General features: G+C 42.3%; 1 protein-coding gene across 1 annotated transcript in view; it reads right to left on the bottom strand.

Annotated features, from left to right (window-relative positions):
* fgd1.S (FYVE, RhoGEF and PH domain containing 1 S homeolog) overlaps positions 1 to 17,106 on the bottom strand; it is a 76,069-nt gene extending 58,963 nt beyond the window's left edge. The window contains exon 1 of the mRNA XM_018232782.2: positions 16,106 to 17,106. Within this exon, the coding sequence (XP_018088271.1) occupies positions 16,106 to 16,265 (160 nt within the window). The 5' untranslated portion in view covers positions 16,266 to 17,106. The remainder of the gene's footprint in view (positions 1 to 16,105) is intronic.
* Between the last annotated feature and the right edge of the window lie 467 nt (positions 17,107 to 17,573).

The following is a 17,573-nucleotide window of genomic DNA, read 5'->3' as shown; positions in this document are numbered from 1 at the left end:
CCCAACGTTCACTTAATATTCCACCTGACATCTTAATAAAATTAAGTTATTCTGTATTCTCTTTCCAATTGTGCCCATACAGATTAAACAGCAGGACTCACATATATACCATTGTCACCTGGATTTAAAAGGTTAAAACATGAAAGCAAAGATCTAATTGATTGCTATGGGTAACTACCCTAGATGCGCCTATGTCCACAAATCAGCCCCAGCAGCAAGGCTAGTATGTAGGGAGGGTGTTCATGACATTGATTCAAGTAGACTAAGCACTTCCAAACCCCTGCATGTGTTAAATGTGGAACAAAGTAGTGTAACGTTTCAGTGCTAAATGCAGTGGCGTAAGTACCAGGGAAGCAGGGGGTGTGATTGTACCAGGGCCCACTCCCCCTCGGGGTCCGCTGAAGATCACACTACAACAAAGGCGTTAAGGATATTGCGTGTCTGGAGGGAGGGGGGCCAGGTGCACATCCGGCACCCAGGCCTGGAAGAGGGTAGTTATGTTACTGGCTAAATGAATGTATATTGGACATAAACTGCTTTGCTTGGAGTTCCCATTTAAATTACAGTATAATCCCAGAAGAAAATCAGTTGAGGAAAGGGTATTTTTATTTGCTCACAAGTAAAAAAGGTATCCTCAACTCAGCTCCCCCATAACCAACAATACCCAGCTCTGAGAGAATCCCACCTGCATTGCAGTCTAACAGTGTTTTCTTCCTGGGTGGGCCTAGGAAATTCCAAACAGGGAAGGGTGCTATTGAAGAGTTTAAATAGCACTGCTGAAAGGGACAATAATTCTAAAATAAACCCTGGGCTTACATGAAGAGAACGCTGTAAAAACCAAAGTACATATGCAAAAGTTTCCGTAATTTGGTAAAAAAACAAATATAAGTATGTGCTGCTCTCTGCACTAAAGGAGACTATAAATTAAAACTCGAAAACACTCACTAACCTTCAAGGAATTGTTCAGAGTAAAAATACAAACTAGGTAAATAGATAGGCTGTGCAAAATAAAAAAAATGTTTCTAATATAGATAATTAGGCAAAAATGTAACGTATAAAGGCTGGAGTGACTGGATGTCTAACATAATAGCCAGAACACTACACCCTGCTTTGCAGCTCTCTTGGTTTCCACTGATTGGTTACCAGTCACTAACCAATCAGTGACTTGAGGGGGGGGGGCACATGGGTCATAGCTGTTTGCTTTTGAATCTAAGGATGAATTGCAAAATCACTGAACAATTATGTCCCATGTGGCCCTCCTTCAAGTTGCTGACTAACTCAGAGTTATAGAGCTGAAAAACAGGAAGTAGTGTTATGTTCTGTTAGACATCCAGTCACTCCAGCCTTTATAGATTCCATTTTTGGCTAACTAACTATATTAAAAATATTTTTTTTATTTTGCACAGCCTATCAATTTAAACAATTTTAATTTTTACACTGAACTGTTCCTTTAAGTGTCATTACTGAATCAATGAAATGGAAAGAAGCCGCAGCTCAAAATTATGACTCCTAGAAAAGAAACTTCCGTGCTGTGGGACACTAATATTACTCGTATGAAATTCTTACCACCCTTGAAGTCACTCCTTAAAGTGTCTCATATTCTGAAAGTTCTCCCTTTTATCCTCTTCTTCTTCAGCGTTTGGATTCACTTTGGAATGCTACTGTTGGCCACTACAAGGGTTGTCCCAATGTGAGGGGTCATTGCACCTAGCCATGCATGCAATAAACTTGTTGTCTAGCGGACAGTGCCCCAGGTCAGTAAAAGAGTGTCACCGATGTGGAAAGATGATTTTATGGAATTATGAAAAGAGCATGGGAAACACAATACTTGTCTCCTCCAAAAATGCAATGTTAACTCCTTCCCATATGGCCTGTAGCTCTTACATCAGTATCATTTGATTTGTTGTTGTTAATCTTTCTTCAGTAAGCCATACCCCCGCTGAGAACAACCAGTTAGGTTTCTTGTTAGTACTCAAGACTGAGTTGAGGTTATTTAATAAAAGCAGTAGCACACTGAATAGCCTCAAGTAATGTAATTTACTTCCCCCATTTGCAAAGTTAGTAAACGCCAAGGAATTTTCTAGGAGATTTGTGCGATGGCGGTTTTTTAATGTGGGCTTTTATATATATCTGTAGCCTTGTTATGGGCTAATGTGGTTGGACCCCAAAGAGGAACTTGAAAACAAGAAAGGCTTCAAGTTGTACTAGTAGAAATTAAAGTCCTGAATAACAAATATATAAGGACTGGCAGTATGCCTTTAACTCAGGCAAAAAAACCCATTTCCTTGTTATAATGCCTTTGGCATCTATGAAGTATATCCCGCCACTCCAGTAAAGATAATCTGAAATGATCTGCATGATACAGGACAATTCTGGGAGACTGACAGATTCTCTCTATATATATCTCAGCCCTCACAGTGCTGCCAGCACAATGAGAAACAAAAAATGATAAGTTAAAATAAAAGAGAATGCATGAAAGCCATTTGGTCTCCCTGGAGGGGGAACACACAGTCCCAAAATAGAAGGTGAAAATTACAGGGCAGCTTGCATGGATCTGTTAGCATCAGCAAGAATTGTGCGCATGGCTCAGGCCTCAGCTACAGTCAGAAGAGGATTTAATGAATAGAAGAGCTAGGAGAATGCTAATGAATTCATGTGACAGGCAGCAGCAAATCAACCCAGAAGCTTCACTCCAGCGTCAAGTTTTATAGATAGATGACTGCCTGAGCCAGTGAAGACAAGATGTTTGCCAAGGATCTAGCTACAGTAATCACCATTACTATTCCATGATGCAGATCTGATTTCTCGACATTACACGGCATCCTGAACACAAATCAATAAAATAGGTGGCACCTATAAGATACAAACTACAGACATACAGGTCTTCTTTCATACCCACCACCTGCAACCTGGACCAGAAAATGGTGAATAGATAACCCATTGCAACTGAGAGCCTGTCAGCACTCACTACACTCACTTTAAAGGGGAAGTAAAGTCTACAATGGAATAAGGCTAGAAATGCTGTATTTTGTATACTAAACATAAACATGAATTTACTGCACCACAAGTCTAATCAAACAAATGATTTATGCTTTCAAATTTGGCCACAGGGGGTCACCATCTTGTAACTGTTAAACATCTTTGCAAGACCAAGACTGTCCACATGCTCAGTGTGGTGTGGGCTGCTTAGGGATCGTCATAAATTATGAAAACAGCACAAGTCAAATAATATCAGAAGCTGATACCGCAAGACTGATTAATAATCAGTATAGGCAGACTGCACTGGGTCGTGTGTTGTCATGTAATCTAATGTGAATTTTATAGTTTTTGTATTGTTTAATACAAACTTTCTCCAACTCTGCAGAACCAGTGGCTGCAGCAAAATAATCCTCCAAATAGAATCCCAGTTTATCTGTTTACATCTGGCTCCATGATCTTTGTCTCTGCAGCTGGAGTTCGAAACAGTAAAGGGGATGTAAAGGCAAAAATAAAATCCAATACAAATCTTTATACAGTCGCCGACTGCTCTACAGGGAAACAAACAAAGCTGCATGAGTTAAGTAAGGCAGGGCGTCCCCCTGCAGAGCCGTCTGACAAATCCCATCCACAGCATTAAATTAAGGAAGAATTTCACTGCATGCAGTAAGGTTTCTTATAAAAACAGTACATATTTTTAAATTAAAGTATATTGGAGATAGGTTTCTTTTTCATTAAATAAAGTAAAATTTGGATTTTTTTTTGCCTTTACATCCTCTTTAAGGGTCTCCTAGAACCCATTGCAGGTCCATAAAACAAGTATCAGTGGGAGCTTTGACAACCGAGAGCCTACCAGCACCCACTACACTCACCTACAGGGTCTCCTAGAACCCACTGCAGGTCCATAACACAGGGAAAGTTCCACTAGGTGTGTAAACACTACAATGTATTATACTTGGATCACACAGCATCCTTAACACAAGTCTCTAAAATAGGTAGCACCTTAAAGAAATATAGACTACAGACATACAGGTCTTCTTTCACACTCACCACCTGCAACCTGGACCGGAAAATGGTGAATGGATAACCCATGGCAAATAACAACCAACAGCCTACCAGCACCCACTACATTCACCTTGAGGGTCTCTTAGAACCCAATGCAGGTAAATAACACAAGCACCAGAGGGAGCTTTGCACTAGGTTTGTACCTATGACAAATAACAACCAGGAGGCTACTAGCACCCATTATACTCACATTGACAGTCTCTTACAACCCACCGCAGGTCCATAACACAGGCACCAGTGGGAGCTTTGCCCTAGCTGTGTAAACAGTACAATGAATGAGACATAAACACAGAATAGTAGACTGCCATCTGAGATCTAATAATGCTTTCTGTTGTGTCTCAAGTCACCTTTCACCTTCCCTTTGGACATGGACCTGCAAGATGTTCTGACTACTGCTACTGGGCAACAAAGCCTGGCATCAGGCTACTTGTAATGTTTCCAACTGCTGTTGATTAGAGATTTGCCATGTCAGTGGAAGTTTTTGAAGTTTTGAGTAGCCAAGTTCCACTACCCTCAGTCTCAGGGCTGGGAGTAGTTAGACAAGGCAGCAGTCTAGGGCCCAATAGCTGGGGTGCAATTCAGGAAAAAAAACGAATTTACTGAATTATATGCTCTGTTGCCCTGAGTCCCTCCAAGTTTCTGGAAGACTCAGAAGATGTGTGAGCAGTGAGTTAATAGAGGGCTGTAGGTGGTGTTTGGTATTTACAAGCAGAAGGCGTGGTATTGGTATTTTGGTGAGCTGGCAAGTGACAAATTAAATTGGGAGCAGGAGCTTAGTCTGCCATGTATGTTGGGTGCCTTGTCACTAGACTATTCGTAATGTGGTCCTATTACATACTCTTAATGGTTTTCTAGTTTTCCCATGGTTGACTGTCTTGTAATCTGGGATTGGTTAGACACACTGGATTTACCTCTTCTTATCTTTACTATGGTTTACATTACATACTGGAATTGGCAGAAAAGGCCAGACTTTGGTCACTTGGCAGGCTATTTCTGTTATTTTTCATAGCTTAGGTTAAAGACAGGCCAATTATGTTTTTGATTCGGGTAGCCAAAATTATGTTCATTGACTGCAATTGTTATGCCTGATTACAGTATTTATATCCATTTTTAAATTTCATAGTTAATTTTCTTTTGCTTTGACATGGAATAATGAATTCCTGGTATTCATGTCATACTCTGTGACTAATAATTTAGGTATCTTCATATCAGAACATCAAGTCATAACAGTCAAGCATCGTTTTGCTGGAAGTCATGGTTTATGATGTTTCTACCAAAGGATCCTAATAATGATTTCACAGCACAACACAATGTTTGAGATACAAAAGCTTATTAAAGACAAAGGAACCAGCACTTGAGTTACTTTACAATTTGTGATCTGATGCAAGATAAAATGCATTCAGATGGCTGCAGGTTATGTATACAGATGGATGAAAACATAAGGGGGCATTTATGAAGACCCTATATTGAAGCTCTCAAGAATGCAAGTTCTATGTCCAAGCTCTGGCTGAACACTGCCCCTTGTGCTGGATAAAATATAGGGCAGGAAGTAATACAGGACCCTGATGAATTGGAAGAAGAGGGAAGCTAATAAAGCAAACGAGCTGGGGAAAGAATACCAAAAAGCGCTTATAGCTGCATAGGTGCCTTTATTCATGTTTCCAGCTAGGTAGCTCTTTTTCAAGTGTATACCTAGCTCGAAACATGTCGTGTGACAGTGAATAAAGGCACCTATGCAGCTATAAGCGCTTTTTGGTATTCTTTCCCCAACTCGTTTGCTTTATTGGATTCAGCTTTGGATGGAAGCAGGGGCTTGAGATACCTTCAAGAAAAAACAACAAGGGTGATTTATACCAGTTTATTACTAGCAGAGGGAAGGTGACATGCCTCTCTTTGCCAGCTCCTCATGCAGGGTCTGACTGGGGGGGCCCAGGGCTCACGCCTTGGGGTCCCACACCCTTTCTCCTACCTCCTTCTTCTAGCAGGCGTGCTGAGGGAACCATGTTGGAAGTAGGCTTTGCACAGGGAGTGGGTTTGAGCTGACGGCCCACTGGGTTTTTTTTCGGTGTCCCACCGGCCCAGTCTGACCCTGCTCCATGAATACAGTGGTGCTGAATGTGCTGTATTTATGCATGTAAGGCTTCATGGTCTGAAATAGGGTGCAGCGACATATCCCAATTCAAAAATATGCAAGAAATGGAGCAGAGAGCAAAAACATGGACGGTTGTGCTCAACACCGGATTTCATTTCTGGGCGCCCCTGGGGCGCGCGGTCCGACCAGGCGGCCGCACGGTCCTAGCGCTCGCCTTCCCAGCGAAAAAACGCCGGCACAGCTGGTGTAGTTGAAGGGTGACGCGAACGTCCCCATAGTGCGGCTGGCCGGCATGCCGCCCCTATTTTTTGCCGCCCTAGGCCCGGGCCTATGCGGCCCTGCCGCAGATCCGGGCCTGGTTGTGCTTTTATTTGAACTCTGCTTTGCATAGTAAGGGCCAACATCAGGGGGCATGGGAGAAATGTTCCGTCAAAGAGCGGACCAACTACATCAGAAAATTTACACAATTACACAATTGTACATTACAATGAAGTTACATCTAAACTTATGTGTAACTTTTGCATAACTTCCATATCAAGCAATGACAGGGCAGGGGCAGGAAGGAGTGTATAGTTAATCTTATGGCGATTCTACTGACCCCCAATACACTGGCTGATTTATTAGTACATTAATGAAACTATTTACTTATTATAGAGTAACTGTTTACATTGGGAGCTATTTACTGAATGGTATGAGCTATCAGAAGTGAAATGACTGGTTATTGGACCCATTAGCAACATCACTGTGCCCTTAAAGTTTGGGAACAACTTTCCATGGACATACATAATAGAGCTGCTTGTCTGTCCCACAGGCCCCGTATAGTTCCTTGTCCCCCCAGCAGTTGCATGGTGTGTTTCCTCTAGGGTTGTTCCTTGGTCTGTATTTTCCCGGCCTGGCCGGTAAAAATGATGGTTGTCCCAATGTTATTAACAGGGAAAAAAAGATAAATGTATATGAAGGCCGGTATTTTTTTTTCCAGAAAAGGTGGCAACCCTAGTTTCCTCTATAGTAGCTGTGGTTGAAAAAAATCCTCCAAGCTGAACCTTGTGTCCCAACAAAACCTGCCTACTGCTAATTGATCATTTGTGTAGCACAAATGGCTAAAAATGTTGGGACGGCGTGCTTGTGTTCATGGGGGGGCCCCATTTTAAAAACTTGTGCAGGGCCCCAAAGATTCTGACGGCCACTCTGAACATAGCATATGACCCCTGTTGTCCAGGACCTTCTTCTGTGCTTATGTCCTTTGTCATAGGGTGTTTTGCAAATAACTAGCCAAGCTTTGTTTGTTCTAGCAGTGCTCCAGTTTGAAAGGCAAGGCAAAACTGTTGTTCTGATGTTCAGTGTGCCCTTGGCAAGACCTTTGCTGGCTCTGCTTGAGTTGCAGCTAACATTTTCTACTCAGAGTCTAAGGCTTGTGTGGCTTTGTTACTTCGAAAAATCCTCAACCCTCTAATAAAGGTTTATTTTTACATACAGCATCTGTACCATTGCTTTGAGTGTGAGTGTGTGCTGCATAATTTTCATGCTATTTTCCACTATTTCTTTTTGGCAGCCTTCTTCACTTGGCACACACCTTTAATTATGGATTCTGGATCGTTGAAATGGCAAGCGAATGCTGGCAAAAAATATGTCCGAACTGAGCATTGTGTTAAGATTTCATTTTCAGGTCACGCTACCAATATATTTTACTGTTGGACTGTACACAGGGTCCACCTCAGCTGGTATAGATTTATAGCACCCAAGGACGGAACTATGAGTAGGCAGAAGCAGGGTCGGACTGGGCCGCCAGGGCACCAGGAAAAAACCCAGTGGGCCCCCGAATCTTGTGTATCCCGTTGGCCAGGTCCGCACCCACATCTTCTTCTTAAAGCTGCGACCCCCTTTGTCGGAGGCGCCGCTATAATTTTTTTCATGTGCACTGTGCGTACGCATACCAACGTGGCGCTGCATGAATGTGCGCATGTGTGATGCCGCGCAAATGCACACAGGCACCTCGTCGGCACGGCAGTGGGGGCCCGAGTAGGCCCTGGAGCAGTAGCCCCGGTGGGCCCCGGGTCCCCCAGTCCAACCCTGGGCAGAAGAAGCACCTGCCTAGGGCGTAACAAAGGGGGGGGTTTGCTGGGCAGGGTTTTCTTCATACCCCTAGTCTGGCAAGTCAATGCTACCCTCCAAGGGCGTAACTATAGAGGAAGCAGACCAGGGGGCCCCAGGAGGTATAGGGGCTCCATAAGGTCCTCCATAGTTCATATACAGTTTCAATAAATATTGGTAAAACAAGTCAACCTCTAAACATTTTGGGGGCTTGAAAAATTATTTGTTGTGGGGCCCAGTAATATCTAGTTACACTAATGCCACCCTCCCGCACATAAACTTTTCAAAACGGAGTGGGGGTACATTGCTAATGCAGAGAGTGCAATTGATGAAATTTTGGCTCTTTAAGTTAACAGGAGCTGCTTTCTGCCACCCCTTAACTTGCCTCATTGGCGCAGTGCCCCTGACTGGAGGTGTTGAAAGAAAGTAAGTTGTGGTCAGCTAGCGCACAAAACAATGGCAACTTTGATTGAGTTACAATTTCAGCTGGCCATAGACGCAAAGATATAGTCGTACTAATCAAAGTTTGGTATGATTTTCGGAACATGTGTGGATCGTCCTGACATTTTTCGTACCATTGCGATCAGTCGTTTAGTCAGATAGGTCAGAAGATTTCAGTCGGCTAACGATAATTTCTCTGCATGCATTGCCTATCTGACAATATTAATGGGTGACTGTAACTAGAATTTGTCAGACATAACTTTCCGACGATTGCTGTCATGGCCAGAACATCATCTGAATTGTTCTTTTTACTACTTTATTTAATCTGAATGGTTAGTGGCAGGATTGGAAGATTGGGGCATCCAATTGTTTGTCAGATGCAAGGGTAAAAAATATGGCCAGCCTTAGTTTCACTGTGAAGACACGCGCCTACCAGGTATCTGGTAGACAGCTAGTTGACCCGTGTGTGGGCCCTCAGACGGGCTTCCCCGATCGATATCTGGACGAAAGTCATGCAGATGTTGATCGGGCAGGCAAAAAATCTGTTTGTTGATGCGGTCCCACGATCTGACCGCCCGCATTGCCTCCATTCTGATCCGATTGTTGGGCCCTAGGGCCCACGATCGGATCAACCTGACATCGCCAAACGAGCGGATCTCCCTGTGTATGGCCCCCTTTAAGGCTAATGTCAAACCTAACCACAACTGCCTGTTTCAGATAATAGATTTTTGTTCAAAAATGCTCAAATGCAGATTTTTAGCCTGATAATAAATTGGAAATAAAGAGCACTTTTGCCATTTAAAGCCCTGGCACAGATATACTGTATCATGGTGATTTCACATGTGAAATAAATGGGACTTGCCTGGAAGTTCAAAGCCAGTTGTAACGTAACCTCCCCACCTTTCCTTTATTCACAATGCAATTATATACAGCATTGTATCAGAAAGACCAGCGGACACAATGAGACAGGAATCCCCGGGATCTGTAGCTGCGTTACCAGTAACAGATTAATGTGAAGCCTGGAAAATAAATCAGACGTGCCTCATTTCAGGCCATGGGCTCTTTTCCAAGTGATGGAATCAGGACAAGCAGTAACATTAGCATGAACATGAACATTAGCTATTAGGGGTGGCAAAGTAGCTACAGTTTGTGTAATGCCAAGGCTCCTTCCTAATTAGATTGCTGACTGGGGACAGTAACACTCACATAAGTAATTGCTTTCAATATTGCACCTCTTTTCTCTTATACAATCAAATCAGCCTCCTGTATATCAAGAGATTGGCAGTGGGCTGGGTACCCTCTGGAACCAGGAGAACACCAGCCATGAGGCAAGGTGAAAACCTTACCTTAGGCACCATTTACCCGCAAGTTACAGTACCAAAGGCGGTAAAAAGCTGCTCCTGGTAACTTTAAGGGTCGAATTCTCGGGTCTCAAACGTTGAAATTTGGCTTTTCTAGTGCATGAGAGTGCTCTCTGCACTAGCGATGTGCCCCCCACCTGGACCTGCTCCGACAGAAGATGAGAAGAATAGCGGTGGGGTGGGGGGCGGCATCACAGGAAGCACCTCAGGGTGGCTTAGGGGCCCGAATTGCCCCTGCCTGCAACCTATAAACATTTCATTGAGCAGGTAGTGGGTAGTTATGATGTAGGTAGGGTGGCACAAAAACTAAAAAAAAACCCAGAGGGTGTTAAAAGTCCAAATAAAAAAGTACTCCAACTCAGACCTGCCGAGTTTATGTAGAAGTCAATGGGAGAAGTCCTGAAGATATCCTGATCTGCTCTTGGTTTCGTGCAATAATCCGAAGATTTCGTGGGCAGAAATCAGAAAAATAAGTACAATTCAAATTTTTTCACGATTTTTTTGAGTTTTTTCCCGCACAGGAAATTTTCGGAAAAAATGTATTGATAAATAAGGGGAAAAAACCCATGTTTTTTTGGTGGCATAATTACCATACAGCAGACCCCCAGGGTTGCAGGGGGCCCATATTGTTGAGTCCCCTAGGGCCTAGTTATGGCACTGGATGGTGGGTTGTAGATACAGCTATTGGGGGATAAGAGTTTGTTAGGCACCCCCAGTGATTATAAACGCTAAGCTCAGACCCAGCTCCAGCATTGCTCTTCATGGAAAACCACTCTAACCAATGCTATCTTAGTGAGTGCTGCCATCTTCTATCTTTCCCTGAGATCATTGCGTCAGCCCCGGGCAGCGAATATGACTTTCCTTCTCCTTTATCTACCCTATTAACCAGTCAAATGTTTACAATTCAGAATGGAACATATAGGAGATAAAAATAATCAAAAGTTGCTGTTTTTGGTTGCCGTGGTCCGTCACCCCAACAACCAGATAGCAGTTCCAGTCGTGGGGGTGGAAATGCTCTTTTATGACATTATTCCACTCGCTAATATTTTGTACAAGGTTACATTAAACCAATTTTTTGGTTCACTTTAAAACCTGCTAAATCGGGTAAAGGTCAGCATTTCTGTAATGTTTAAAGAATGCAAAAAATGTGTTAATCTGTGTAATGAAATAATTGCCAGTTACCTTGTTTTGAACCAGCTGGTGGCTGAGAGGTGTACCTCACACTCTGAGATTTCTGAGAGCATGTTGGAACAATTACACATTTAAGCGTACAGTGTATTTGAAGGGCCTGGGGCAACCAAAAACATAAACCAATAGTGGAAAACAATTTCCCCTCATAATCTGAAAAATAGCCCTGGAAATGTCCGATATTCGTTGCTCTGTTTTGTTCTTGAAAACTTTACATTTATATCTGCAAACTCTGTAGATGAACATTCATAGGAAATAAACTTATAATACACAAAAGCCATGAATATCCTGTAAATTATATCCTTATAAACAGTGATTTGATTTGTGATGTCATCAGTTATAAACAGAGCTTAGTGATGTCATTTTTGTCACATGACTCACAAAAAACTTGTGTTTTATAATAAATAAAGTACTCCTTGTTAGAAAATATGAGGATATTAGAAGTAACCTCAGTTCCACAACCTGTATAAAAGCACTTTATATGGTCATGCAACTCCTTGGTGACTTATAATATCCTTATATTTTACAATAGGACATACTTTATTCACTATATAATACACTAGAGCTGTGAATAGCCTGTAAAATATATTCTTAGAAACGGTGATTAGTGATGTCATCAGTTATAATTGGTGCTTAGTGATGTAGTCTATCACATGACTCATATTATTTAAAAAATGTATATCCTGTAGGGATGCACCAAACTGAATCCGAACCCTAATTTGTATATGTAAATTAGGGAAACAGGGGGAAAGAGAATTGTGGTTAAAATAATTTTGATTTCCTTGTTTGTGTGACAAAATGGGGCATCTCTAATCTCCTGCTGTATATGTATATGGTCATGAAACTCCTTGATGACTTCTAAAATCCTTCTAGTTTACAACAAGGGGTACATTGTTCTTTATATTTTTTATAGTTACTTTCTAAACCTCTGAAAGTTTTAGTATTACCAAGAACCACCTACCCCATGGAATTCAAATGCAAGCCCCTCAAGCTGGATTCATATCCTGTACTGTGTTTCAAATTACTACAGGGCCCAAAACTGCTGGTTTAGTAACCTATAGCAACCAATAAACAGTCACTGTAGATTTAAACAATATGTTGCAATTAGAATAATCATAGTAAATATCTGATTGGTTGCCTAGGGTGGAATGCCTTGGAGGAAGCTGTCATTAACAAAATTAGCCTGTCCATTTGAGCTTTCTACCTAAATGTGGTCCAGAGCATTAGGAGATTTTTCTAAAGCCACATGGCTTTGCCACCAAAACAGAATGTTAAGGTGGCTAGACAAGGGCTGAGCCAGATAGTATTCTGGCAGATATCATACGCAGAACCAAATTTTCTAATGTTCTATTTGTTAGGGCCAACTACCCCAAATAAGCAGAACAGAACTCCAGAACACTGGAGTTGTGGCTTCACTCCCTCTTGCCTGGCCAAGTTGGCCCTTCTGACTTGCCAAACTGCCCATCCAAATTTGTGGCCATACATGGGCAGATTAAAGCATCTGATATTGGTCCTTTAAAACAATTTGGCAGTTTATCTGCTCATGTGTGGGGGCTTCCGACGGGTATCACCGATCAATATCTGCTCAATTGGCTAGTTGGTGTGGTCCTACAACCTGTCGGCAACCCATTCTCTTTACTACAATTCGACAGTTCGGCCCTGGGGCAGAACGTTCGGATTAACCTGAAATTGCCCTGCTGTTGGTGGGCATTTCGGGGAAATATCTGCTCGTTTGGTGACCTCTTATCATGTATGGCCTTAGTTATACAGGGGAAGAAATAGCTGTGCAACATTCTGTAATAGTTATATCTAGCATGCAAGACAAAACAAATGTGGAAGTCTGAGATTCCCAGTGCTTTAGTTGTTATGCTTACATGTTATAATGGTGGCTGGCAAAGGATTCACTGGCACACGGGTAATGCTGGCAGGGTGATACCCTTGCTTTAAATTTATTTAATGCAGCATGCAACGTTTCTGGGGTGTCCCCCTTTATCAAGCATGCTGGGGGTCTAGGGTTCCTTGCTGTAGGCAAAAGAGTTCTTCTTTCAAAATAATCAGTGCTAGCAGCCTTGGTCTGGCTAGAAGCACTTGGGTTTGCTGACTCGCTGTCCAGATGTTCCCCAGCCTACGCTTTATAAACACAGCCAGGCCTCAACAATGCAGCCCTAAATAAGGAACAGAGCTAGTCTGCCGATTCCTGCAGAGCTGTCATATACTGTACATCTCAGTGGGAGAAGATGCAGTTCAGGAAATGGCAGTGAGTCTATTCTAGGCCAAAACTTCCCAAACTGTACCTAAACTCTACCCCATGACTAAACCCCACCAGATAAAAAATTTGTATTTACTGTACTATTGCCCTCTTTAGTATCAACGCCCCAAATTCCAAAACTGCTCTATGTAGTTTGTTCCACAACAGAGGAAGCTATAGAAAACATGGCCAAAACTGCCAGCCTATGTGCGCCTGGCTTAAAGAATAGGTAGATAAAGTGATCTCTCACAGGTAAGAGAACCAAGAGAACATAGTCATAGGCTTTCATTCACAGTAAGATTCCTGACAAGAACACAGAGGAAGAAAGGAATCTACATTGACTTAAAATATTCCATTCTACTGGAAGGATACACTAGAGTGGGGAAATATGCATTAGGCAAGCAAAACAATCCATCAGCTGTGTATTCTCTTTGTTTCAAGCTGAAATGCAGTATTCAGTGAATAAACTATAGCAAATTCCAGATCTACCCCTTCCCACCAACCCCGACTCTGGAACAAGAGTGATTCAGACTTCCTATGCCTGTAGCAAAGCATCCAATGATGCCAAAATGAGTCTTAAACTGCATCTCCAAGTTCTTATTTGTGTACATCTCAATTATTATTCAGACATGTGAGAGGTCTCTAAAATTTTTTGGTTTGAGACCAAAGACAACATGTCACTTCTTCTTTGCAGGGTTTAAGACCCTTTTCTGCTCCAAGAATATAATAACTTGTCTACTGATTTAGTCTTTACTGGACAATATCTGCATGGGGGGCATTTATCAAGAAGGCTTAGAGCTAAAATTAGGAATTATTCACACCACTAGCCACTACTTTACTTTCTGCTTGATACAAAGCCATGATGACCCATTACATGAGTGGAATGAACTTGATGAGGGTTTTTCAATGTCTAGAGTAAAAACCATTTGCGAAATGGTGAATCTTGAATAAAAAGTCTTATTCAATATACAGAAATGTTGAGTCAATATGGATGAGTGGCTCAGTATCACAACATGAGATCTGCTGAATGACTGATCCATAAAAACAGCAGATGGAAAACCTTCAATGCAATTTCACATAGTGGCTGGAAATCCCAAAGAGGATGGGAGATAAGGACACTTAAAATGGTCAGATATAGTAAGATCTGCTCATTCGTTGAGGTTGTCAAATGAGTGGATCACTGCACAGTATGGCCACCCACTAGATCTGATAATCTGCCCATAATACAGTAGGCCTATGGAGACCCATTGGACCAGGACTGCATCAGTGAGCTGATGTGGTTCTTGCCCATTGAGATTTAAACCTGACAGATATCTGGCCTTTTATACCCCCATAGGCCCCATACGTGGACTCTGGCACAAAGCAGGTCATGTAATATACATGTAACTGGTTCTATACCTGTATTTACCAGGAAAGAACAGGTCCTTGCACTCCTTTCTGGAATATATCCACAGGTGCTTATGCGTTACAAGGTGCAAATTTGAAAAAAAAAAAAACATGGTGGCTACCACAGGGTTTTTCTGCACTTGGCACCCTGCCCACCATTTGTAAATGACCCCTGTTGCCCAGCGAAGGATCACTGTGAAGGTCTGATCAAGGGTTCAATTTGCTCAAACTTGAATTCAACACAAATACCATGGAGTTCAAGTTGATTCCAAATGGTATCCTTGATTCATTGCCTTTCAGCATGGTAGATGAAGTAAAGCCAAATATCTTGGTTTTACTCCATCATGCCCAGTAGTTCCAAGGTAAAGACAGTTACCTTATACTAAGGAGCAACTATAGCTAAACATGGCAAAGCCCTACCACCCTTATAGCACGTCTCAAAGCCAGCTGCCTTAAGCCTCTCCTCCAATGAGCACCAGAATTTCAATCTGTAGACCACTGGTGCACTTCTTCCTTATCCAGGAACTCCAATGCTTATATATTTACATTGTGACACCTCTGGGATAGAGTGTCATGAAAATTCTTTATTGCGTTTATTAAATCTGTGCATTTTTCTCATTAAAAACAGGTGCCCAGAAGGTAAGATTCTGAGGCTTTACCTACAGGACTGCAGAACACTGACACAGAGTCCCTGACACAGGAACTGTCATTTTTTAAAAAACACATAATATTAAAATAAACAAATGGTGCTCTAGACACAGTATTTTATGAAATGCCATATTGGTTTTCACCTTCTCGCTGATCAATTGACTATCTGATAGAGATGTTTGGGGATGGGATTTTATATAACATCATACAAAGAAGCTCTCGGCCATTCAGGGGGTTGTAGTATTCCCTTGAAGGGCGACATCCAGCCCAAGAGACTGCAGTTGGAAATCACTGTCCATAGCCAAAGTGACTGTCCAACCTGCAGGTGATAGATGTTGTTGAACTAAACCTTCCAGCATTCAACCAACAGTTGGAGGTCTGCAAGTCTAAAGTCTCTATTTTAATCAATCCATACTATTTGCTCTGAGTAGTAGGAGGCTATTTTGTGTTGTGTCTGAGACCATACAAATGTATGCTCACAATACTCATTCCTTAGGAGCCATTTAAAGCCACAAGCGTAGAATACATATTATGCATGCTGAGTGATTAACAGTAAGGAAACGGCAGGGACCTTTTTTGATGAATTCAGTTGCAATACATTCTACTCACCCTCATACTGTATAGAATGGGTGCTAAGAACAGGTGGAGCCCCTCCGATGTGGTAGGAGAAGCGCCTGGTTTGGTACTGCCTGGCATAGCTTCCTGCTTGCTCCCGGGGGCTGGAGGGTGGATATGTGAAAGCAGTGCTCCTTGGACGATTCACCTGCATGATTGTAGGGTAGAGTAATTAGGCCTTAGTCTCTTTAAATCCCAATTCAGAATGTTCCCTGCCAGCATAGGGAGATCAGTGTCAGGAGTCCGGCTGCAAAAACAGAAAGAAGGTCCAGGCATTGGTGGAAACACATTGGCAATGCTGCCTATGATCAAGGATTTCCCCTTTGAAATTTCCCAAGATCAACGGTTACATAACTCAGCTTCGAGTATGTACGTTCTTTAAAGCCCCCTTATTCCTGCATCCTTAGATGTCCATGTGCTGTTCCGCAGGGAATTTCCACGATGCACTGCAGCAAAATGCCAGCGAGCCTGTGCAGCACCAGTATCATGAAGGGATGTGCAGATGCTTTACAGCGTTGTGTTAGGAGGCTGAGCCCATCATGGGGGTCACTTTGTGCTTATTCACAAGCCATTCAGATGCACACAGCATATCCTATACCTCAGTCCTCACCACAAGCTCTATTCTCCATAGTAAGCAGATCCCTTGACCTGAAGGTCAGCTGGCTTGTGATCCATCCTTTATGGCTGTGATGAATTACCTGTTCTCTTGTTATCCCAGAAGAAATCACATTCTCCCTGGAAGTGGCAGCCCCTCCAACTGTAGCAGCCCCAGTGGCACCCTTGGGTGCTGATCAATGCAGAAAAGCAGAGTATAAACCTCAAATAAGATCGCTCTTTCCTTCTCTTTGTTCTCTCCCGTTACTGCTGCTGATTTTGGCATTTGTGCATACTCTGGCTTTCAGGTTTTTTTGCCTTGCTTTCTCTTCAGTTTTTTCCCCTGTCTATGTGAAATCTGACTCTTCTTTCCTTGCCGCTGGATTTCACGTCATATGTATTTAAAATCTGGTCTGGATCCCCCCCCTCCAGCAGCACATGGTTTCCCCCTTCACTCCCTGTATTGCTGTGTCCTATTTTTCCTATTCAGTTCTTAGGCAACATCCTGCTAGTAGAATGTATCCCCTTGTATTGCAGAACATCTGGCACCAAAACCATAAACATTCTATCTTTTTGCTAGGATTTAAGTGTCTATAGGTACCATATACTGCTTCCTTTTACCCAGACACACTGAGAGCCCAGCACACTGGCACCTTTTAATTCTTACAGTTCAAACCAATAAATATTTGTATTTTTAGATAATGTGTGCTGCCCATTAAAATAAATGACAGCATTTCAATCCATGGTGTTGTTTTTTACGGTACAGGTATTGAACCTGTTATCCAGAATCCTCAGGACGTGGGGTTTTCCGGATAACGGATATTTCTGTAATTTGGATCTTATTAAATTAAGTCTACTAGAAAATCAT

This window comes from Xenopus laevis, chromosome 8S, assembly GCF_017654675.1.
Source record: "Xenopus laevis strain J_2021 chromosome 8S, Xenopus_laevis_v10.1, whole genome shotgun sequence".
Lineage (NCBI taxonomy): Eukaryota > Metazoa > Chordata > Amphibia > Anura > Pipidae > Xenopus > Xenopus laevis.
The sequence above is the reverse complement of the archived record's forward strand: the minus strand, read 5'-3'. Positions and strand labels throughout refer to the sequence as shown.